We start from the raw sequence: 23,856 nt of genomic DNA on the forward strand, positions 1-23,856 counted from the left end.
GCACCCATCCAGACCCTGACAGCCTCCAGGCACTGGCACATCACTTCCATTTCATCAGCAGTACTTCTCATGTACCTGGTTCCCAGACTCTGATATAATTAAAGATATATAATCCAACTGTATACAGTTTTTACAGTATTTATAATTTGCAAACATGCATGTGATGCCATTTGTTCCTTGTACTTAGTTCTGGATGAGATTGCACTGTCCCACATAGACCTGGTATTCAATCTCTACTTGGGGCTCCTGCTCAAAGAGCAGGATGCAGTCATTGCCAGGAGAGCCTTTGTGCCAGTTCCTCATCTGGTGTACCAATTGCTTCTTTCCTGAATCAATATTTCCTGTGCCCAATCACTCAAATCCTGATCATCTCATACTTGGACTATTGCAATGCACTCTACAAAAGCTACTCTTGAAGAGTATTTGGAAGCTACAGCTGGTACAGAATGAAGCCACAGAGACAGTTCTTGGGTTCTTTAGGTAATGTTACACTGGTTGCCAGTTTGCTTCCCAGTCCAATTCAAGGTTTTGGTTCTTACTTTAAAGACTTTCATGGCATGGATTCAGGTTATCTGAGGTGTCCTCAGAAAGACCATCTGCAGATTTCATGAGTCAAGGAATTTTTGTGGGCAGGAAGAGTTTTTCTGCTGTGGATCCCGGCCTCTGGAACACCATGTCCCCAAGGTAAGATGCACAGCTTTTGATCTTCCAAAAGGAATCAAAGACCTGGATCTACAAACTGGTCTGGGGCGCCAATGGAGTTGTGTCATTCTGGAGGTGGTTAATGGACTAGGATAAAGGTATGCCTTCCCCTATGTCATTCTTGCTCCCTTTCCTCCTATCTTTATTAATTTTAACTCAACTTTAGTGTTAATATTTATTGTTTTAATGTTTTAAATATTTTATCTTATTGTTTTTAATTGATTGTAAGCTGCCTAAAGTCGCTTCTCGAATTGCCTGTAGGTGAGATGGAATTTAAATTTAGTAAATAATAAAAAAGAAAAATAATAAGGAAAAAAATAAGGAAAAAAAATAAGGAAAAAAAATAAGGAAAAAAGTCTGGATAGTGGATGTGGCAGTATCTGGAGAAGAGCAGAATAGAAAAGAAGGAATTGGAGAAGATAACAAAATACAAGTCCTGCAAATAAAAATAGAACAACTGCGGCAAAAGAAAGCAGAAGTAGTACTAATAATAATAGGGGTCTTGGGTAGAACTCTAAATAGGCTCTGGCCACACTTGAACACTGTCGGCATTGACAAAATCACCACCAGTCAATTGTAAAAGGCAGCTTTACTCCGAACAGCTTTAACACCATTAAACATTCACATCTGCCTATCCCAAGTCCTTGGAACAAACTCAATAGGTGGACAAAAATGCCAAAAACCAGTGTGAACATCTGACTGACTATACGACAAACCAAAATAAAATGTCAATCCAGATAATATGTCTGGAACAAAGTCCATTGCGCAAGCTAACTAGATCAAGTTCTATAATTTGCCTGGATTACACAGCAACCATAACCATCAATTTGTATGCATCGACCTGTAATAAAACAATGTGTCTATAAAAAGAATAAATATTTATCTTCTCTTCATTGTCTTGTTATTTTATACTCCTCATTCAATGCCTATCACTTCTTTTTCTGCACATTACCAAGTTTTAGATTACAAAATATTTGGAGCAAGGATTTCTCTAATTCCAAAATAAATACATCTTCAAATTGAACTCAATTCCTGGGGACAACATAGATTTATTCTATAAAAGGAAAAAGGAGTAGTGAAGGAGAAGAATATGAAAATAAATTACTTAAAGCACCTGGTGTAAATTAAAATTATGATAAATATTACATCAGCATGAGATCTTTATATACAAGAGAATGTATTTGTTGCTTAAAATGTTTTTGGTTAACGGCTTCCATAAAGGCCAGGTAACAAAATGAAAAGCATATATGATTTCTTTAAAATTATCATCATTGAACTCAGCAAAAAAATTAATCTGTAGTTATATACTGCATTCTAGTCCAAGCTTCATAAAAGTGGCATGAATATTGCTGAACACAGAACTAGTTCCTTGATTTGTAGTGAGTGTAAGACACGAACGTTATTTTAAGATAACAAAAGCTGAGGTAACTTAATCAAAGGCCAAGTGTACTTGAACTTCTTCCAATTACAACACATTGGTATTAATATGACTAAGCTAGCTTTAGCTAATGAACATTTTTAATTAGATTGTAGGTCAAGCTATTAATTTACTTTTCAGTCTTACCCAAATATATCTTATGTTATTTGATTAGGTGATATAAAATTTCTTAAATAATTATATGTAAGTAAGATAGCAAGAATGTTATAGAGTTATGTAGCTGGTCACTGCAGAACTATCACTTTGGTCCACAATCCTGTAATATTTGTAGCAGAAAAGAAAGTAAATCTAGTAACTGATTCAAAATTCATCAAAAATGCAGATAACTAGAATTTCTGTTTTAGCCGCTGTGATTAATTATTGTGCTTTCACTTCACTTCTTCACATTTAGAAAAGAAATCAACTTTAATGTTTTAATAGCACTTCAAATAATAATTCCCCTCACAAAAAAGCTGGTAGCACATATTTTCCATTAAAATTAATGAAATATATTAAGTTGCAGATAGTCTTCTTAATTTTAATCCAAATTTAAGCCAATGTTCTTCATGTTATAAATATACATGAAGCTATGTAATTCAACTGCAAAATACTTAGTTATTTAAATACAATTTGACAATCCATTGAAAAACTGACATTCTTCATTTTTGTATACTAAACATTTTTTCTAGTTTCTGATGATTGTAAATATTTTACTATTAAAATGCTAAATGTTTTGTGGCATTCCAAAAATGTTTGCATCCTTAAATAGAAATATAATATGTAAAGCTTTTTTATTATTAGTTATATTGAACATATAAAGTTGAGATTAATAGAAATTATTAGGGCTATGCAATGATTCAGAAAAATCTGGAAAGGGGCTTTGAACACACTTGTGTACAATTCAAGCAGCTATAACTTTTCCTAGGACCAGGTAGCTGGCCTCTGTAGCTGTTTTAAATAGTTGCAAACAGCTACGATATCTTCATTTCTAGAACATTCCAAGACACTTTTCTTGAATCAAAGCTAAATCATGACAAAGTCCTTTAATGTTACTGTTGTCTTTATATATAAAAACATAACACTTATACAGTACATCATGTATGTCTTTGATTTATCAAACAATTTTTTTAATTTTAAATCAAATGTATTCCCTGTAGCAGCAAACACCAAATAGCATGCCTAAAAAGTCTGCATGATGGGCATATTTAAAATATGCTTCTTTTGATGCATATTAAGATTTTATTTCTGGTCATAATAAAAGTGACCAGGATAAAGATACAAATTTCTATTCTATTATATTTATTATATGTTTGCCTTTTGCAAGGCTCTGGGTTCCTGGGCTTAGATTTGGAGTCTATAAATTAGATTTCTTGAAGTGTTTGTATTATATCTGTATTGATATTTTTTTAAGAAAAAAATCTCAGCTGCCAATTGTCTGTTTATTTAGCAGTTTCTGCTTTTGTTTTGCCTTTTCCTTAAATATTGTTAGCCATAAGGAGTCACTTCTTCGAGATGGGTAACCATATAAATTGAACAAATACATATAAATAAATACATAAATGAGTTTGACTTACTCTATAACAACTCAGAACTACCTACAGTATCTCAGGAAACTTGAGATGTACTATTAAATTGAAAGAAAATCTAGCAAAACCAGCTTGAATTCCTATCAGAATGGAAATTCAAACTTGAGTTGTGCTGTATATTTTAATATAGAATACTTTTCTTAATACTATAACAAACACATCAGATAACAAATTTGCAATGATCTACTTTTGATCAAAATGTGAATTTTTTTCCTAACAGGAAAAAAATAGATAATGGATTACATTCAAATGATATTTCAACTCTTATGGAACATGTATCTGAGATGTGATGAAGTCCTATTGTAGGCACTAGGATGATAGGATAGGTATTTTAAATGTTGTAAGCCACATGGAGAAACTTACGTGTGAGTTGAGTGGCTATATAAATTTGTTTAATAATTAAATAATTAAATTAATGACCAACTCTCCTTGAAAAAGTAAGAAGTATACATATTTGTAAGCCTAACTGTTTTTGGCATCAGAAAAACTCAAATCACCAAACCTCCATAATACACAGTTCTATTTTTATAGCATGTTTTATATTAGAATCGCAAACTATTTACTAAAATTAACCTAAAATCTGATACATTCTGTCATGTTCTCATCATATGCTAAACTTCACAGATTCAGTACAGCAGTAAAGAAATTGAACTTACCAGTTCCAGCCTAGATTCTCCACCTTTGTTTGAATCGTCACATAAATTATTGATTTCCTTTCAATACAGTGGTAATAAAGATGCAGGAAAATCTAAAGTATGTGATCTTTCCCCTAGTTTATTTGTTGCTCTTAATTGTACTAAGTTTGGAGTAATTTCGTTATATGACAAATTAATACTGTCATCTTCTCCTGAGGATTCAAATGTCAACGTGTCAGTCTATAGGGACAAACACAAACACACACACAAAAGCAAATCTGGAATCTAGGACAAATGTTGTAAAAAAAACTTTTATTAATCTTGTGTGTGTGTGTGTGTGTGTGTGTGTGTGTGTATAAGTGTGTATTATTTCTACCACTGCTACCATTTCATATTAGAGATTGTTTCTATTTGGCTCAGTGAAGCAACCTTAGATGAAAACTAAACTGATTGGTACATATGGATTTTGCATCTAGGGGAAAAAACAGCCATGCAAATAGCCAAAATAAACCTGTGTCATTTTCAGATAATAACAAACACTGCATCTCTTCTGTGCAGTCTAAAAGAATCTTACCTGTTAATTGAACTAACGCTGGGCACTGTGTCATTATCACACACTCTTTCTGCTAAAAGTCTGTCCCTGATCTCCCAAGCAAACATGGTGGGGTTTTGGCGTTTATATTCTGCAATTTTTTCTACTACTTTGGGTGTGGCAACCTTTGGCTTTGAACCTCCAATAACTCCAGGCTTAATGCTTCCAGTCTCGTAATACCTAGGGTGAAATGCAGAAAAGAAAAACGTAGGTTTAGAAAGCACTTTAATTATAAGCTCTCCTTCCACCTCCAATAAATGATAAGAATTTAAGAATGGCACAAATTAGGTTCTCACATTTTCAATAGGAATTTTGCCAACAAAAATGAGTTAAAAGGTCATGTTTGAATTTAAAATTATTTCAAAATCTTTATCATTAATCTGTAACGAAATTAAATCAAACCAGTATTTTGACATTGCCGTATTTATAGAAAATTGTCAAAGACATGACATAGACATAAAGTGTTAAATTAGCATCATTTAAAAAAAGGAAGCAACTTAGTGACCATGGGATCCTGCAAGGGTCATAAATCTCTTTTTTACGTGCATTGTAAATTTGAACAGTCATTAAATGAACTATTATAAATCGAAGATTACCTACATACAATAGTGACTGAACTTCCAATAACACTTTGTTGGGGAATTTCCACATTTATTGTTAGAGATAAATCTCCCCCCCCCTTTTTTTTTTTTGTACTCTCTATTTGTGGCCTAATAAATTGTTAATCAAAAAAGCAGGATATCGACTACAGGCTTTTCTGAGTGGTCCCCTCCAAATATGTTGCATTTAATCCCCCATTCAGTTTGGCCTCTGCACTGGGAATTGTAGAATTGAAATCTATCATATCTGGAGTTCATCTTTTTGGGAACAATTATCCAAAAAATGTAAGGTTTATGCAGAATCCTAAGAAAAAGGTTCCCATACAATATGCCTGTCAACTTTTTAAAGAAATGACCTGTTCAGTTCCAGTTTGCACAAGCTGTTTATTGGTGAAAATATGTCTAAACCTTTGCATTCTGAGTGGCAGAGCCCCAAATATGGCATTTTCTCCCAAAGACTTATCAGATGATCCTTGTTCTGTCTTCTTTGAGAAGATGAACCTAGTGACTCTTTTTCACCTGGCATTCCTGGATAACAACTTACTGAAAGCCAGTCTTCTGGGCTAACTACTACTTTGTTTTTTCTTAATGAACTTTATTTAATGTATTTATTGTTAGAAGAAACACTTCCTAATTACAGGCTCCTGTTTTGTAAAATAGAAAGTTTGACTTGCCAACCTTTTGTCAGCCTTCTAAAAATTGGTGCAAATGGCTCGCTTCCATTTTAAATAATTTTAAATAATTTTAAAGCTTTTAAATAATTAATTAAAATTGCTACATTAAAATGTTTAATGCAACTCAAAAACTTTTAATTTAAATTAATTATAACCCTTTTTATGCTTTTATTATTTTAGCTTTTATCATTATTATTATTATATATACTTTTATTTCTGTAAATTGCCAAGATTAAATTATTTCAAAATCTAATAAATAAGCCAGTATTGTGGGTTCTGTTATGATGGATTTACTTAAAGCTGTTTGCATGATATAGTTCTGAATTGCACTGAGATCCTCTGGCAGGAAGAATGGTATAGAAATAGAATAATAAATAAAATAAAATAAGGCCTCTGGTCCAAATTTAATTGTGACTATCTTATATATGCAATAATTATCATAGAATAAGTAACCATGTGTTTATACCTAACAATTATTCATTTATTAATTCAATTAATCAATTTTAGGGCCACTCAATTGCCAAGAGACTCAACACAGCCCTTGAATAAGAATTAAGAACATTTAGGTGCCTTCGGAGAATAATTTTCCTGCTTTGATCACATTATCTGACTAATTTAGTTAAACTTTAAAAAGTTCATTTTAAATCAATGTATTCTCTTCAAACACAATAGAAATCAATCAGATTTACTGCAGAGATTTTTCATGTCACTCCAGATTTATGAAATGGAACTTTTAACATATAAAATGCTTAATTTCCTGCCTTAGGTTTTGCTGATTAATATCTTATTGTTGCATCTCAGTTTTGGTCATATTTAGCACTATGAAAATTCAGGAAGCAGTTGACACAAATATTTAAGATCTGGGTACCATTTTAGAATGATTAGACATTAGCTTTTTAGGCACCTCAGAATTATTATATTATATTCCCACTCTTAGGGTGCTAAAAGTGAGAAAAAATGGCAATAGAAAGTGTGGCAATAGCAAGTTAAACCAGAGATGTAATGTGTCTTAACTGGTCTGACATTTTGTTAGCTGGGGATACAGCAAATAGCATCACCCACTCAGGAAACCAAGGTATGTCATACCCAAAATCATTCAAATTGCACTGTCAGCATGAGGAAGAAAATCCAAAAACATCTCTCCCCAACACCATCAGTAAAAATACAATAATAGCAGATTAATAACAATTGACCCTCTTTGTGATACTTGACCATTGGCCCTTAAATTGGCTGTTTTAATTAGCTCAATGGCAGGCAATGGCCCTATGGTATTAACCACACTGTTATACTACTGAAAAGAAGACAGTTTGGACCTGATTTGAGATCAGTCAGTAAAATACCTTGCTTTTTTTTAAAAAAAAAAAAAGTTAAATAAATAAGATCTGATCATTGGGATTTGATTTTTTTTATCCTAATGTTATCAACCCAGTTTTGCCTTGGAGCAAGTAATGACTAATATTTACTTTGTGTCATGACCAAACACAACAATGCAAACTGAAATATTTCATAAATTAATATACAGTTGAAGAAAGCTATAGCTTTCCAATCCTGGCTTGACCAAAAAAGTCACAAAACTGGCTCACATTCAGATTGTGGTTACATTTGGAATTCATCATGCTGTCCATTGACACATACCTCTAGTAATGATATTCTCAAGCACTATTGGCTGTAGATTCATAACTCCTATAAAATTATTGTTATACATTTTGTATTTCCAACTATTTCTTTTGCCCCATGATTAAACATAAAAGTTGTAAATTAAGAAATACTGATTCCCAAGATGGAATATGTCTAGCTTCTCTTATTTTTTTACATGCACATATAGAGAAGGAAAGAGTGTTCTCCAATTACACTGACATTTTATGAACTGTAATTATTACTTATGAAAATAATGAGCTATGAAATTTCAATTTATTGTTGACAACTTAAGTGACAAAGCTCCAGAACTTGATTCTTAATTCTATAATAATGCAAATACCTCCAAAGACAAAATCTATTCTGAAACACTAAAACTATTACGTGTTCTTTCTGACCTGTTTATTTGTTTCAGTCATTGATACTAATAAAAATGATTATCTAGTCTTCCGAAAGAATTGAAGAAGGAAAAATAAAGCAGGATAGCCTAAAACGTCTGCCATTAAGAAATAGGACAACGTTCCAGAAATATTAATGTGCTGGTCTAATATAAAAAGTAAAATATATGAAAATGTGTAATTGTATATTATTGCTGACTTTTATTTTCCCTTGCATTTATCAGCTTGCCTCTTTTAAGAAATATACATTGTATTACAACTTTTAACACTTCAGTCTTAAGGCTATTTATTGAAAAGCAGTCCTGCTAAAATCAGCAGAATATTTCCAAAATAAATTATCTTTTAGAATTCAATATTAGAATACAAGCAAATAGACACACATGAAGTCATATTTCCCCATATATAAACCTACAACCATGTTTCATTCTCTGATTTATACTTATATCAAATAATTATGAAGATAAAAGATCCATTATTAAAATATTTGTTCTATATATGACATCTATATGTCTTCTATTGACCGACAGCCAACACAAAGTAGAGATAAATCAGATTCATTGCTATATTTAATGTGTTAAATATCACATTTTAATATCTAGGGTAAAGCTTTGCCTTCATAATTAATAAACTTACATAGTTAGATTAAAGAATAAGTTTTTAATGGATTATAATTTAGCAAAGTATTTAAAATAAAAGTTCTAATCTAGCTCATTAGAAATTGTACTTTTGGTTTACAGTATTAGATCCAGACTTTCACACCTGTATGCTATGGCTAGCTAATAAAGAAGAAGTAATAGAAATGATTTTTAAAATGTCATGTAGGAAAAGTACATAAAAATAACAGTTTTGTCTTGTACATAGGTAGTAAAATTTAATCAAATCTATTATGTTCATTTTTGTCATGCAAGATTGTTACATAGATGACCAAATATTGACTTTTTCTAACTTTTGCAAATGTAAAAACCTATCTATTCAGGTGAGGGAAGACAATATATCCATAACACCTAAAACACTGACAAATTTTAGAATGAAAGGTTTTTATTTAAGCAAAAATATCGCTAATGTAATGGAAATCAATGTGGTACATCTACAAACTACCTTTGGGGAGAACAATTAGCTAATTAGTTCTAATTTATTTTTCCCTTATACACATTTAATGTGTATGTCCAATCTTATTAAATCAAGAAAAAACTCATTGAAGCATTATATTGATGTTCAAAATCACAATGCTGTCTGAGACATACCATTTCTCAATCTACATTTATATTATTGGAAAATGTTCTCTTTGTTTTTTAAAATAAATGTTACTGTTGCTGCATTGCTTAGATCAGAACAACAAAACTGAAGTATCATTAATACTATTAGATTATTTGTATATGCAATTTGTATATGCAACTGTCCTTATTTCCAATTTAATTCCAAAATAAAATTCATACATACATACATACATACATACATACATACATACATACATACATACATACATATATATATATATATATATATATATATATATATATATATATACACATACAAAAAAGTATTCTAAAACCATCCATTTAATAGCAAAACCAGGGCTTGATTTCTCAAAATTAGAAATTGTTTTGTTCAGTAAGCCTTATAACCAAGAAAATGATTTAGACTGCAGTCCGAAACCTCAATAAAATGTACATTTAAATATTAAAGCCAGAAGTTCATGAGGCCAGTAGAATTAGTGCTATATTAGCGTGCTAAATTAGCACAGATTGGTTTGCAGAAAGAAAACAAGTTTTCCTTTCACTTAGCAGTAACTTCCGGCAATTTTTCAGATGAGTTTCAGAGGTTCAGTAGGAAGCTTATGATACATGTTACCGAAATTACAAATTCAAGAATATAAATAAATCATTTTCCAGCCACAATTGCCAACTATTCTTATAGTTACCTTTCTGCTAGCTGAACTGTTTCTTAGAAAAACTCCAACATATAAACACCATGCATTATTTTTCTTTTTTTCAGAATGATCTGATTCACTTTGATCTGCTTTTACCTGCCGAGAATTTTGCTGACGCAGCCATGGCTAACTCGCAATTGCCTGGAGATGTCACAAGGTCGGACACCTTGATGGGCAAGTTCCACAATCCTTTGGCGAACAACATCAGGCAGCGGCCGACCATTCACAAAAACGCCCCCTAATTGATTCACTCCTCCATGTCCTGAAAAATATGGGGGAGAAATAAACAAAAAACAAGCAGAGAAAAAAATACATCTTTGTGACTGTTTAGAAAATGCTTTAAAAGACTTCCTACAGCTATGGCTTCCCCTCTACCATTAAGCACTGAATAACTTCTGAAGAGTTTGGACATTTCTGAAATGCTAGTTATGGTTTATTTGCTCAGAGGAGGACGAACAATGTTATTTACTAAAACCTAATTTGACACTGATAGCAATTTTACACTTGTGTAACTCTAATTACTTCAATAATTACTCAAGATTATGTGGCATGAGATTCAGGCCTCCAATTTGGGGGGGGGGATCTCAAAAGTTATTTTTAGGCCAGCCCGCAACTCATCTGGCACCAAAAAATTATGAATGATAGCTATCAAATTTAAGGTGTAAATATGAAGCTAAAATTCTTAGCATGCTTGTTTTAATACCATTAAATTGAATCAGATTTACTTGCATGTAAATATGTTTACAGTAAGTGTGCCAGTCTAACTTTGATGGTAAATAAAGCCAAGCCATGCTCATCTCTGGAGGAAATAGGGCCAAATTTAAAAACATGGCTCCATTGATGGGACTTCCAAAAGTATTCTGTTTTTCTTTCAATATCATAGCTCAGTTATTAATGCCTTATATAAATGTCTCTCTGTGTGTAATAACTTCAGATTTACATATTTTACAATGCCTATGAAAATATTAAGGCACTATATTGCGTGGCTCAGCGAGACAGGGTTATTTTTTCCCTATATGTACATTTTTCACTATTTTTTTTAATAAGTTGAAACATCTGGTGTAAAATGGTTTCCAACTAGATAAATAGTAGCTAACCGGATAAAACCAATAAGCATGAAATACAGTGCCATGGAATAGTGAGAAAATATAATTAACTCTGAAATTGTTCATCAGACAAACTATAATAAAGAAGTAGCAATGTTGAACACAAATAATTGCAAGAGCCAGCATTATTGGCAATACTGAATAAAGTAATTTCTCTATTTACAGAAGGCTTGAACAGGACACAATCTACTAACTCTGCATTAAATAAAAATCTAGTTAACTATATCATCCATGTTTATTAAGCTCAACAATGTTACTATTGATAAACTTGACAGGGTCTGCGTATATCTTCCAAAACTGAAATATAGTGAAGGTCCATTATTATGTGTTAAAGATTAATTTGAATAAGCAGGATTAACTGAAAAATGATGTTTTGCCCGGAACTGAAGTTTAGCTAGTTTTATGTTTATTGTTTTGTTTGAATTACTAATATTTTATTTGACCTTTTGAACATTGTCTAAGGAAAGAAGGAAAGAAAGAATAAACCAAAATTTAAAGTATACTTTAGCAGATTGTTAAAAGAATAGAATATTCAGGTACTGTTTTTATTATCATTAACTATAACTCTGATATTAAGAGAATTATTGTTCAGTGTCTTAACTGCACAGTTTTAAAAATCTCTCAAAATTACAATGTCTTTGCAAAGGGATAGCAAATTTCAGCTCATAAAAATGCAATCTATAAATATAACCTTTATAGATTTACAAACTTAATTAGAACTCCAGTAATTTGGAAAGAAATCTAATTTATCAGTTAATATGCACTGTATATTACTCTGATCTGGAAGTGTGCATAAGTTCTAGTTTCTTCGGTGAAACAGTTCACTATCAAGGAAATCAACCTAGAGTTAGTGAAACTGAGTCTCTTGGACTAGTTAAAGAAGGCAAGATAGTAAACACTATAGCTTTCCAAAGCTAACAGACTTGCAGCCAGTAATATATTGTAATATTGCTGCAATGTATCAAAATATATTCAAATATAAGGGTAAACAGAATAGGAAGCAGAAGGAGGGGGACAGAAAGAGAGAAGCAGAAAAACAGAGATAAAATCCATTATATCTTGAGGTAGTAGGTCTTCCATTAAGACCAGGGAATGCTTTAATTCTACAATAATTGCAGTTCCTCTACAAAATTTAGTCAGATCTGTTAATAAAAGACAGCAAACAGCTGCTGAACTGCTGAAAACTCAGCCAGTATTTGTGGGGTATAAGCAGTTTAATATATTGTACAGAACTGTAGCCTAACTGAATAAATCTGCAAGACTCTATCTATGTTGCAGATTTACAGAAGCAAGTGTAAAAATTGCATTTCCAGAATTACATATATTAACTTTACCTTTATGGAAAAATAAGAAAATAAACTAAAGAGCACAAGTGATAGTCAAATCAATGACCAAGTCTAAAAAAAGCTGTCATTCATACATACTTGATGTGTGTGGTGTGTGTATGTCAGAAGGATTGTTACTCTACCTTCCCAAACTCAGTCTAGCTCCAATAATCAAGGGAAGGAGGGGAGGGAGGGAAGGAAGGAAGGAAGGAACGAAGGGAGGGAGGGAGGAAGGAATGAAGGAAGGAAGTCACTGTAAAACAAAAAACCAGAAAAGAATGCCAAGGAAATACAACAATACAAAAATACTATGGTTAGAGCTTCCTCTATTTTTTCTCATGGGCTGAATCTGCTATTTATCTCTGACATTAAATGATAAAAATGCAAGTAAAAATATTTGCAAACAAGCACAGATAGATATGCCCTTCCAGAATTTGTGTGACTGTGAGCTCCAGATTTACAATGCTCATCTCTTTGTGGGAGAATATTTGGAATGGCAAGGGAATGACTAGTTCCAATAAGAAGAAACTCCTATCATCAGTGGGAGTTTTCCCTGTAATCCTTCTCTATTATCACACAAAAATTCTCTCTTATCAGAGAGAGATATCTTCTGTATTCAAAAGTAACACAGGGAGTAGAAAGAGTGGGGAGAAAGATTCAATAGGCCAAACCTTCCTTGATTTTAAGGAAATAGCCTAGCACATGAGAAAGAAAGCTAGAAGCACATGAGGTGGGGGGAATATAGTTTATATTTCAACATGCAAGATAATCCAATCCATTTTAGCTGCATACAATGAAAATAGTTTCACTTCTATTGAACAATTGATTTGTCCCAGAGAGAAAATCAGCTTGAACTGCTTGCAAATTTTCAGAAAAGAATTAGCTGCTCCAAATACTTCCACAGAAGAATCTGTGGGGCATGTGCATTGCACAAGAGCTGCAGTGTACCATGTGTGTGCGCACGTAATTTTTTCCCCCAGGGTGTTAGACATCACGTAACATGCTGGTGGTGGACAGAATTTTTGTGTTGTTTTTAAAAGTGCTTAAAAGTTTGTAAAATTGCCTAATACTCACACTATATATGCTCAATCAGTGTATATATAGCTAAAGGTATTGATATGAATATAGACAGTCATCTCTAAAATGAATCTTTGTAACTTATGCATCTTTGGATCATTAGATTGTTAGATATATAATCTCTAAGACCCCAAGAAAAGAGGCATTAAAGAGGCCAGTTAATCATTGAGCCTTAAATTGTTTGAATATACATATATAAATGCTGATGCTCTCTTGAAGTGTGAATAAAAACTAGAATGCATGTTTGTGAATGAGTGAAAAATGAGCATATGTATTGTTCTGACACACTTCCATACCTTAACTCTTAATACTCTTCTGCCTGTCTAGTCCATTTTAGAGAGGAAATTAGGGTTTAATTTAAATTAGGGTTTGACCTGTTTAAAGGGCTCTGGTCAAAAGCTCTCTTCGCTTCGAGGGAGTTGTTTAGGAGACAGGCGAAAGGAAGGGCAAACCTTTATCAAGAAGATGACTACGCTGGGTTTTAAAGTCAGCCTTTTCTGACAGTAAATTATTTTCTTTAGAGAAAGGGTTAGTTTGTGTAGGGCATTACGGAGAAGTTTCAGCGCCTGTTATTTTTAGGTGTTTTCTGACAAGGAATGCAACGTGGCAATGCTGTATAGTAAGTGGCTACATGCCACGTTTTCATCCTCTACCTGCCACTTTTGGAAAAACAACTTGCTATTTCTCCCCTACACCTAGAGAGAGAGCGGGAGAGAGAGGGAGGGAGGGGGAGAGAGGAAGAGAGAGGGAGGAAGAGAGAGGAAGGAGATATTTAAATAGCTACCACCAATGCATTGGGGTCGGGGAGGGAGAGAGAAGTATAAAAGTCAGTTTGGATTGGATGCTCTTTCCCCATTCACCACCCACCCACCCCCAGTTGAAACGCACACTTTTTCCGGTTTCTTTTTGTTGTCCTTACATTCCTGCAGAAGATATCGATTTATCATTGTTTAGGTTAATGGAGGATCCTTTCCCCGCAGCTTCCGCACTCAGTCTCTCTTCAAATTAACACAAAGGAATTTCCAATGGGGAGGGAACGACAGGCAGTGGGAACATTTCTCCTCCCCCGTATTTTAAATATAAAAGTGTTCTTTTCCCTACAGTAAGATGCCTTTCCTAAAATCCCCAAATCCCTTTTGGTTCTGTTTGGTTTAAGCATTTCCTACAAATTTCATGAAATTTCAAATTTCATGTACTATTTCAAATAGTACATAGTAGAAGTACTATTTCAAGTACTTCAAATTTCAGTACTTGATACTGCCGCTCAAGTAGTACCTTTCCTCTGAAGGTGACTTATGGTATGTACTCTCCAAGAGTTTCACATCCGAGTTCTCTATCTTGTGCTTACTCTGTGTATCCAATGGGGAAGCATGAAATGGTTTCGTGGAGCAAACGATTAGGTAGCTAAATAGATAACACAAAAGAACATTTACCTTCCTTAAAAGCCTGCTTTACCTAAGAGGAATGTGTTTGGTTCTCTCCTAGGTTTCTTTGAAATCTCTGGATCTAATCCAGCATTTAACTCACCGTGAGAGACGATGTCATTTCTCATAACCCTGTGTTAATGAAAAATCTCCTCAAACCTCTCAGGCACAGCAAATCCCAAGCAAATATATTATCCATGGCTGCTAGCTTAAAACAGCCGAGTCCAAACATATAAGGCTATTTTTAAACACGCCGCTACGACTAATTTGTTGTTGCCGTGAGGAGAAGAAGCAGCAGCTTCAGCATCTCCTAATGCTTTAGATCCCACGCTCAGGAAACATCAATTTTTGGTTTAAGTGCCTTGATATATATTCAGGACTATTTCAGAGATTTCTTAGAAGGGCGTTCAACTCAGCTGGACTGTGGTAATCCTATCTACTAGAATTAATTTCAAATGTTTTTTCCATTATATCTATACAGGCGGACTAATTAGGATATATATATATATTTGCATTTAATTAGGATATATGTATCCTAATTAGGCGATTTGAACTTTGTAAGAAGGCAAGAGCAGCCACGGGTAGACACAAAGAATCAAAACGTATGGAAGAGAGATAAAAAATACGTTGAATGAGAAGAGAAAGAAAATGCAGGATATAGGGAAGGCTCCTATATATTTGTTCAAACGGTACTAAGTAGGTAGCTGTATAAATGTAGGTTGGTTTGAAATCAGCGCGACTTACTTGCCGGCAGATATCTTTAGCCGAGAGCGCCTGTAAGATAACTGGGTGCCTTTTTGCCTCTTGCCCCGGATCTTTTTTCTTGCTCTCATAATAATTATAATCTGAGCTGGAGATATTTTTTTTAAGGCCGCCAGGTCCTAGAACCCGCGAATGAGTTCTTTAAAAATTAAATCAATGTTAATCCACTCTGGTCGAAGAGCCCCAGATGGGTGGAGGTGGAGTTACAACGCGCACGTTTAGTTTAAACCCTCCCATGGAAATCAACTGAGAGCTTCGCAATATTTTTCCCTTCGACCGGATCGTGTCCTCAATAATAAACGCTGCATTAACTTAAAAGGGCAGCCGGTATATCGTGGTTTACATGGGAAGGGAGTGAACGGGACGTTTTAGTTTTGGGCTTGGTGTAGTTCGGATTGGTTTTAAAAACTCCTTCGAAATCGCCAGGGGAATAATAAGCCGTAGTTGCAAGAGGCTGAGAGCTGCCAGCGCGGCCGGCTCTAGCCTCCTGAGCTGGCTCGGAGAAGCCGATCCGATGCCGTTGTGTCTCTCTCCAGTGATGCCCAAAGGTGTCTCAGCTCCAGCAGTCTTCCCTCCTCCCTCTCTTCCTCCCTCTCTTCCTCCCTCCCTCTCTCTTTCTCTCTCTCCCTCCCATTTCAATAAACAAACAAACACTCCGGGCTGCTGGGGGAGCGCGGCGAAGGCACGGCGGCCAGTTTGGTGCCGAAAGGCAAAGGGGAAAAAAACAAAAAACACGGAACCAGCCGCCTCTACTTACTATGCATCGCTGCAAACGGGTCGTGCTTACAGTGTATCTCCATCTGGGCTGGCGATCCAGGCTGCTCGAGGCAAGCTGAGCCGGGGGCGGGGGGGATTTTGTTTTCGCTTTCAGAGCAGCTTAAGTTACACTCCTTAGGACCACTTTGTGTTGCCCCAGGGATTGGGCGCTTTATTTACAAGTGCTTGCAATAATGTTGTTTCTTTAAAAAACAAAAAGATTAAGAAACAAAAAAAGAAAGAAAATCCCGAAAGACACGGCGGGACCTCAGAAGCAAGATCTCTCTCTCCAAGCCCAAGAGCAAAGAGCCACAAAAATCCTCGGGGAAGTTATTCCTTTCATAGGGAAGGGGCTTGGGGGGGACTCGGGTTGTCCGGACGTCACCGGGAAGGTTGGATAGCTTGAATCTTCGTCGCCGTCGCCGTCCCCCCCGTCCCCCTTTACCCCTTCCGAGCTCGACCGTTTCCCACCGCCAAAGGTTGTCTCCGGTTAGTTTCTCTGCTTGGGGATGAGCAGCGGCGCCTTTATTTCCCCCGCCTCCAGAAGGAGAAGGCCATGAATCCGGTCTTGTGGTCGGAGGGAAGACCCTCCCCGGGAAGAGCCCAACCAAAGGAGATCTTCCACGGCGAAGCAAGAGAAGAGAGACAGGGTCCGAGCACCTGCCAAGCAACTATTCCCAAGCTTTATCCCGGGTGCGTGCGTCTGTGTGTGTGTGAGTGAGTGTTTGAGGGGGAGGGTCACTTTTCAGCATTCATCCATCCAACTATCCATCCATCTTTCTTTTCCCTTCTTTTTTCTTTCTTTCGAAGATAACCAGAGTGGCGTCTCCGGCGAAGGCAAGGCTAGCTAGGGGACGAGGAAAGTGCCCTGGGTCAGTCTTTGTTTGAGGAGCGGCGGTGGTTTGCCGGGCATGTGCGGCTTCCCCCTTTCTCTTCCTTCGCCTTCTCTTTTCCCTTGCCGGCTTGCAGTCCTGACCGGAGGAGGCGATCAGCTGAGCCCGAGCCTCAGAAGAGAGTCGAAGAGACAGAGCTTCTTTCCCGGAGTGGAGGCGGGCTGTGGATAACCGCCTCCCAACCCGGCGGGGGTCCCAAGTCTGGAAGAAGAAGAAGAAGAAGGAAAAAAGGGAGGCAAAGTCCGTTTGGCCCCGCCGCCTCTGCTCGTTGGAGGGGCAGGTGCTAGAAGCCCGGTGGCAGAAGAAGTTGGCGGGAAGTTGCGCTTGGAGAGAAGCCAAAGGAGACGAGGAGAAAGCGGCGGCGGCGGCGACGGCAGCAGCAGCACAAGCGTGCCAGCGGCATCCCCGCCGCGCGAGAGAGAGAGCGCGAAGGAGGGAGAGAGGCGTGTTTTGCTTGTGGCGCGCGCCACGCTTTCTACCTCACGCGCCTTTCCGCTCGCGCTTAAAGTTTGCCTCTCTCTCTTTCTCCCCCCCCCCCTCAGGCAGCCAGTGCGGCGTTCCGCGCTGCCCAACAGCGCGCGCGCGCCTGCGCGCCCCGACTTCGCCTCGCGGAGGGTCGCTTCCCTCGCCCGGCTGCAGAAAAGAGCAGGTAGAACGGGCCGGCTCCAAGTGCTCGGGATGTCTGTGTGTGTGTGTGTGTGTGTGTGTGTTTGTGTATGCGCGCGTGCGGGGGCGGGCGCGCCTTTGCCTCCACCTGGCCGGCTAAAGCTTGAGGGAGGTGGCGCCAAAAGAACCCCCACCTTCCCCCTGAGCGGGCAGGCATACGGGGGGCGCGGGCGCGCGCCTCCCCCCGCGCGCGTGCACACACACCTGGGCACTCAATGCCCCAGGCGCCTCTCGAATCTTTCTCAGTCCCACGAGGCGCCTTTTGGATCCCCAGCGCCTCGGCCGCTGTCGCCGTCCCCGGTTGGTCAGCCGGCGCCTCCTTCACAGAGGAGAAAGGCGCTCGCCGGGAGCAGCTTTCAGGACCGGCGGCATGTGGACAGCGGCTAGCGGGGGGTTCCTTTGGCCCCGGGGTGGAGCAGGAAGGCGGGCGGGGAGGAGAGCCGCGGCCGGCCAGCCGGCCGTTGCCTCCGGGCTGGCCCGTCACTCAGTGCTTGGGCCTCCAATCAGAAAAGTAAAGTTACGACCCCGCGCGCATTGGCTGCGGGGCTCGGGGAACATCGGGGAGAGGGCGATCGGAGGAGGCGGCCCCTGATTAGCCGGCGGCGGAGCAATCAGGAAGGGCGGCAGGCGGAGCCCGCGAGCGGGGAAGAAGAATTCATTGACAAACTAGAGGGATCGCGGGTCGTCTCTCTCTCTCCCTCCCTCCCTCCCCCTCCCTCCCTCCCTCCCTCTCCCTCTCTCTCTCCCCCTCCCTCCCCCCCTCTCTCCCTCTCTCTCTGGGTGTATTGGGAGGGGAGTTGATAGCCGCGCGCGTGCACCGAAGCCCTATCGGTTCGTAAGGAATGAGTGGAAGGGGATGGAGGGGGGTGGGAAACGCACTGGCATGGGTTGTGCACCGAGCAATATAGACAATGATGGCCCTGTTTTTTTATGCTGTATGGAGGGGGGGGGAATAAGTGGAGGCTTATTCCCAAGTGGCCGCGCTGAGGATTGCAACCCTGAAGCAGGATGCCACGCGTGTTCTCTTGGAAATAAGTGCCACTGGGTATAACAGACCGATCCCCGAAGATTGAGGCTTCTGGAGGCAAGACTTGAGACGGGCAACCCAAATGGTAGGAAGTGGTGTGTAATTAAAGAGGCACGCTCCGTCTGGTGGGAAGCGGAGAAGGTTTCGGCGGTAGCGAGAACCCCCTCGCTTACCCCAAATCACATTGGGGAAATACGAGAGTGGGGGACCTTGCATCTAGTTACTCAGAGCCACGTACTTTCCACGCGAACGAGCTCCCCTGGCCCTCTTTTTTTCCCTTTATCCCACGCGCCCAACACAAAGCTGTTCGTTAACCTTTTAATGCGCTCAATAGTAGTAAGTCAACAAGGGTAGAACACCCATGATTAACAGTAACGTACAATGCATAGGTGAATCTGGCCGTAGAAACCAACTCCCCACTGCTGGGCTGCCTGCCTGATGAAGAATGTACCGTGGCTGTCGGTGGGAAAAATAGGACCCCATGCCTGGGATCCTCTGCGCTTTGAGTGAAGACGACGGGACTCGTTCGGAGAGAAGCCCCATCTCGTTTTAAACCCGGCAGGCGCACATGTGAACGGAGAGGCCCTGCCTGCATATGAGAGTGTGTTGTTGCTGCTGCTGCTGCTGCGCCTTTTTTTTTTTCACCAGGAGATGAAGAGCTTCACTCTCGGTCCGTCCTGTGTTTATGTTTCTTCGCCTCCCAAGAAAGAGGGACGCCTGCGAACCTTCTGGTGGGTTCCGGATTCTGGGTCGTGGAGGATGCAGAGAATTCTACGGGAAGAGTTGGGACCCAGGCTTTGGGGTCTTGAAGTGGCTTACTTTATCCCGGGGCTGGAAAGTTCTTCTGCTCGCCGAGGTTGCCGCCAAGCCCGCCAAGAGCACATGCTTCGTTGTTTTCGGCTGATGCATCCAACTTCCTTGATTTTATCATGCACTTGCTCCCAGCTGGTCAGAAACACCGACCTCCCGCGCATTTTCAGGCTGCTCCGACCACTGAACTGGCGCCCGGAGGCGGAGAGGACGACCTAAACGCCCAGGACAACAGGGACGGGCATGTAGAATCCTGGTTGGACTCTGGTTACTGAATTCCTACCCCTCAAATAATGAAAGAGTTCATTCCGATCCCCACCCTTTTTTTCTTTTTTTTTAACATTCTGCTTTTCAGTTTTTTAAAAAATGTGGGAACCAAATCATTTGGGGGAATTTTTAAGCATCATCTGGCAATTGTTTCTCAAAGGGACAGGTTTATAACAAGCTGGACCGAAGGGCTCCTTTTATAAAATAGGCCTCAAAATGAAAAACAAAAACAAACCCGAGATTAAGTGTATGAAATAGAAGGAATGATTCTTCCACCTAGTAGGTTGTTGTTATTTTTTTTAGAACCGGCGCTGAACTTTCCTAAACTGTTTCCTTTCTCTTGTTTTTTTTCCCCAGCCTTCCTAAAACATATAAACACAACCTGAGATACTTTCTGCTACAGGACAGAGGCGAATATCTTCTGGATCACCGCAGACCGTGTAAGATGTGAGCAGCTTCCCTTAACAGTTGCTACTACCGGTATTATTAACTTCTGCATTGGTCCATGTATGCTTTCGGATATACATGTGTGTGTATGTGCGCCCCTATGAAGCCAAGCAAAGAATTTTGCCTTCAAGACGGCTGGTATCTCGGGAGACACGATGGTCTAGGCAAGAAATAAGTCTACTTGCAAGCCAAAAGCAATAATTTCTCATTCGACAACGTCAGAATCTGGCTTCCGGGTTGAAGACTTTGGAACGAACCGACTTCCAAGGAGAGGGGCTTCAGATAAAAGCAGGGTTAGGGTTATATACATAAATACACACATTTGATTTTTTACCAGCGGCTGATATTGTCATGAGAAGAACGTGAATACAATTCGGAGGCAGACATTTTTTCCAGCTGTAACAAACGATTACAGAACTATGATTTAATAATCCATCTAGAGAGAGATCCTGCTAGTCACGTGATTCCAAAAATCACACGGTTCGCGCCTATATCCCTGTCACGTGTCCAAATTCTACCTTATATAGAATATTGCCATAAGCGTTATTTATCTGGAAGGTGCTTCCTTTGTGCTCAGGCATTTACACAAGCCTTGAACCAACCAAGAGTGTGTGGAATACACCATAAATTTAGGATATCTCAGAACACCATAGATAAATCTAACTGGACAAGTTTTGCCTATTTGAAGATGAAGTCACCGTGAATCGCTCCCCCGCTTCCTAGTGGTTTCAAATTTCAAATAATTAGCAACTGGCTTCGTCAGTTCAGTCCACAACTCACTGAAGTCAAGCAAAGAAAACACAAACCGATGCTAAGAAAGATGGATCCAATCTGTTGGTGCACAGAGATTCTCCTTGATTCAAAAGGTGTTTTTACACACATAAGGGCAACACGCACATACCGTCCTCCCAAAACGCCTCTCTTTCTCCAGCGGCTGTTAGGTGGGCTCTTCCAAAGGGCTTCTTAGTAGATAATCCGCGGCTGAATTTCTTGGCCAATCCCTCTGAACGCAACCCAGTATCCCCGCCAAAACGCCTCTGAAAAAAAACATATCCTAAACGAGGGATGTGCCGGGGCCAAAGCCGCGAGAGAAGCCGCCAAGCAAAGCCTCCCAAACAAACCGAGCTCTAGCCAGTTCCTACCTGAGGCTGTTGAATGAGCTGGTTGGCGATAACTCGGCCAAGCTGGCAAGAAGAAAATCTCAGAGACATAAATGGGCCCGGTGTGCGTGCCAATGCCTGCCTTCTCTCCTCCTTTTGGCTGGGCTTCCACCCGGGGAAGGCCGCACCACGGGATGCCATCCGTGGAACTAAGACCTTAAATAGACCTATCAACACACATAGCCCAAAGAAGCCCGACCGACCCTAGCTAGTTAAGATGGTTCTTTGCTAACGGGGGTGACTGACCAACCAGCCAACTAAGAAAGCGCTTCTCCTGCTGTCCAGGTCCTCATGCTGAGCGATGGATCCCTGAGGTCTCCTGGCTAAGAGCTTGCTGGCCGGATCAAAAATATGCTGTGCCTCCCGAGTGAGGTCAGCCCCTCGCCACAACGACCCTCGCGGGCCAGGCTGCTCTGAAGCCCCCGTCCCCTCAGGGGTGGCTTCCTCGACTCCTTGTTTCCAGAAGGGATGTCTCCGCCAGGCAGGCTTAATCGCCCCACGGGTCTGGCCACTGGCCAGGGGAGGACTGCTGGGGTGGGGAGGGCGGGAAATCAAGCTGCCATTCTCAACGGCCCCTAATCTGAAAGCTACCTCAAAGGAAAGTGGGCGACGAGGGGCTGTTTGTTTCCCTAAAGGACAACGCCGCGCGTCTCTTCGCTCTCGTTCACCACCGCCACTCCTCTCGGAGACTTCCCTAAACGCTATTGGACATCTGGAGAAGCAGGGAGCCAGGCCCAAGTCATGTCCCTCGGAGTTCCAAAGGCAATCTTCTCAACCGACCTTGCAACGCCCACCCTCTTCAGAGGCACCCTGGCCACTAGGCCGAGGGGGTGGGCGTTGCACTCCTGCTGCCTGAAGAGGGTCAGCTGGGGTAGGGGGTGGTGGGGAGAGGTTAATCTGGCGCGCATTTCTGGTCGCAGCCCCAATCCACCCTCCAAAAGAACTTGTCTTGGGCGGCAAACGATCACGTCTTTTGGGAAAAGAGGGAGTGATTATTGGAGCCCGCAGAACAGCTATTGCTTATACTGTTATTTGTTATTTGTTTCGGAGGGATGTCAGTGAAAGGCCAGAAAATGTCCAGAAAAATAGTTCTGGGGGTTGGCTGAATCCTGGTTTGATGTTTGCCTTTATTCCTAGAGAAGATTGCAGAGTCCACCACTAAAAAGACCTTTCGCGCTTGAAGGGTGGGTCTCGGATTGATGTTATTTACAAATAAGGACAATGCGGTTCTTTCGGGATTATTATTATTGTTATTATCATCACCATCATCATTATCATCCACATATTATTAGGCTGAATCAAAAAGAAGAGAATGGCACACGTTCATTAAGATATATAATCACTTTAGACATTTGTACTTTAAATCCAGAAAGATATTTTCATCCCCCATCGAAATCGCCTGGTTTCTTCTGAATGGCATACGATATTTTAAGATTCAGATTTTCCCCCTTTGTTCATCCCATTCTCTTTTCCATTTAGCGGGGAGATCAAAGAGTATCAGACTACTTCCGAATTTCAAACTGTCCGCGGTGATTCTTGCGATCAAATTCTTGTCTGTCACATGTCTACGATCAATTAAATGGGTCGTCGACGGGGGCGGCGTGGTCCTTGTGCACACCTGACCTCCAAACCTTGTTTGTTTTTCAAGGAGTTGATTGACTCACAACGGTAAATGCGGCGTTAAAGTGATGGGTGGAAAATAAGGAAAGTAAATGTTTTTAAAACGGTCCTTGACTTTACAATATAATGTAATTTGCAATATAATGCATGCGATATAATGTACGGTCCTTCTCGGCTAAGCTTCACTAAGGAAAAATAGATAAAATTCTGTTGCACATGTAGACTAGGAAAACTGGCATGAATCTCACAGCAGATTTGAGGGTAGTACAAAATGGCAGCAGGGCTGCATTTGAAAGGTTTGTCCTGGACAAGCTTTTTTAGAGAACCACCGAATGTTGTTAATGTGCT

General features: G+C 39.6%; 1 protein-coding gene across 1 annotated transcript in view; it reads right to left on the reverse strand.

The window, feature by feature from the left end:
• The window catches only part of PAX5 (paired box 5), a 250,175-nt gene extending 233,011 nt beyond the window's left edge, over positions 1-17,164 (reverse strand). Inside the window, exons 1-3 of the mRNA XM_014051605.2 lie at positions 16,620-17,164; positions 10,265-10,430; positions 4,915-5,112 (exon numbers count right to left, since the gene is read on the reverse strand). Coding sequence (XP_013907080.1) covers positions 4,915-5,112; positions 10,265-10,430; positions 16,620-16,662 — 407 coding nt within the window. The 5' untranslated portion in view covers positions 16,663-17,164. The remainder of the gene's footprint in view (positions 1-4,914; positions 5,113-10,264; positions 10,431-16,619) is intronic.
• Between the last annotated feature and the right edge of the window lie 6,692 nt (positions 17,165-23,856).

The sequence above is a fragment of the Thamnophis sirtalis genome, unplaced genomic scaffold (assembly GCF_051295495.1).
Source record: "Thamnophis sirtalis isolate CommonGarterSnake01/CBP01778 unplaced genomic scaffold, rThaSir2_p1.2 scaffold_5, whole genome shotgun sequence".
NCBI classification, from domain to species: Eukaryota; Metazoa; Chordata; class Lepidosauria; order Squamata; family Natricidae; genus Thamnophis; species Thamnophis sirtalis.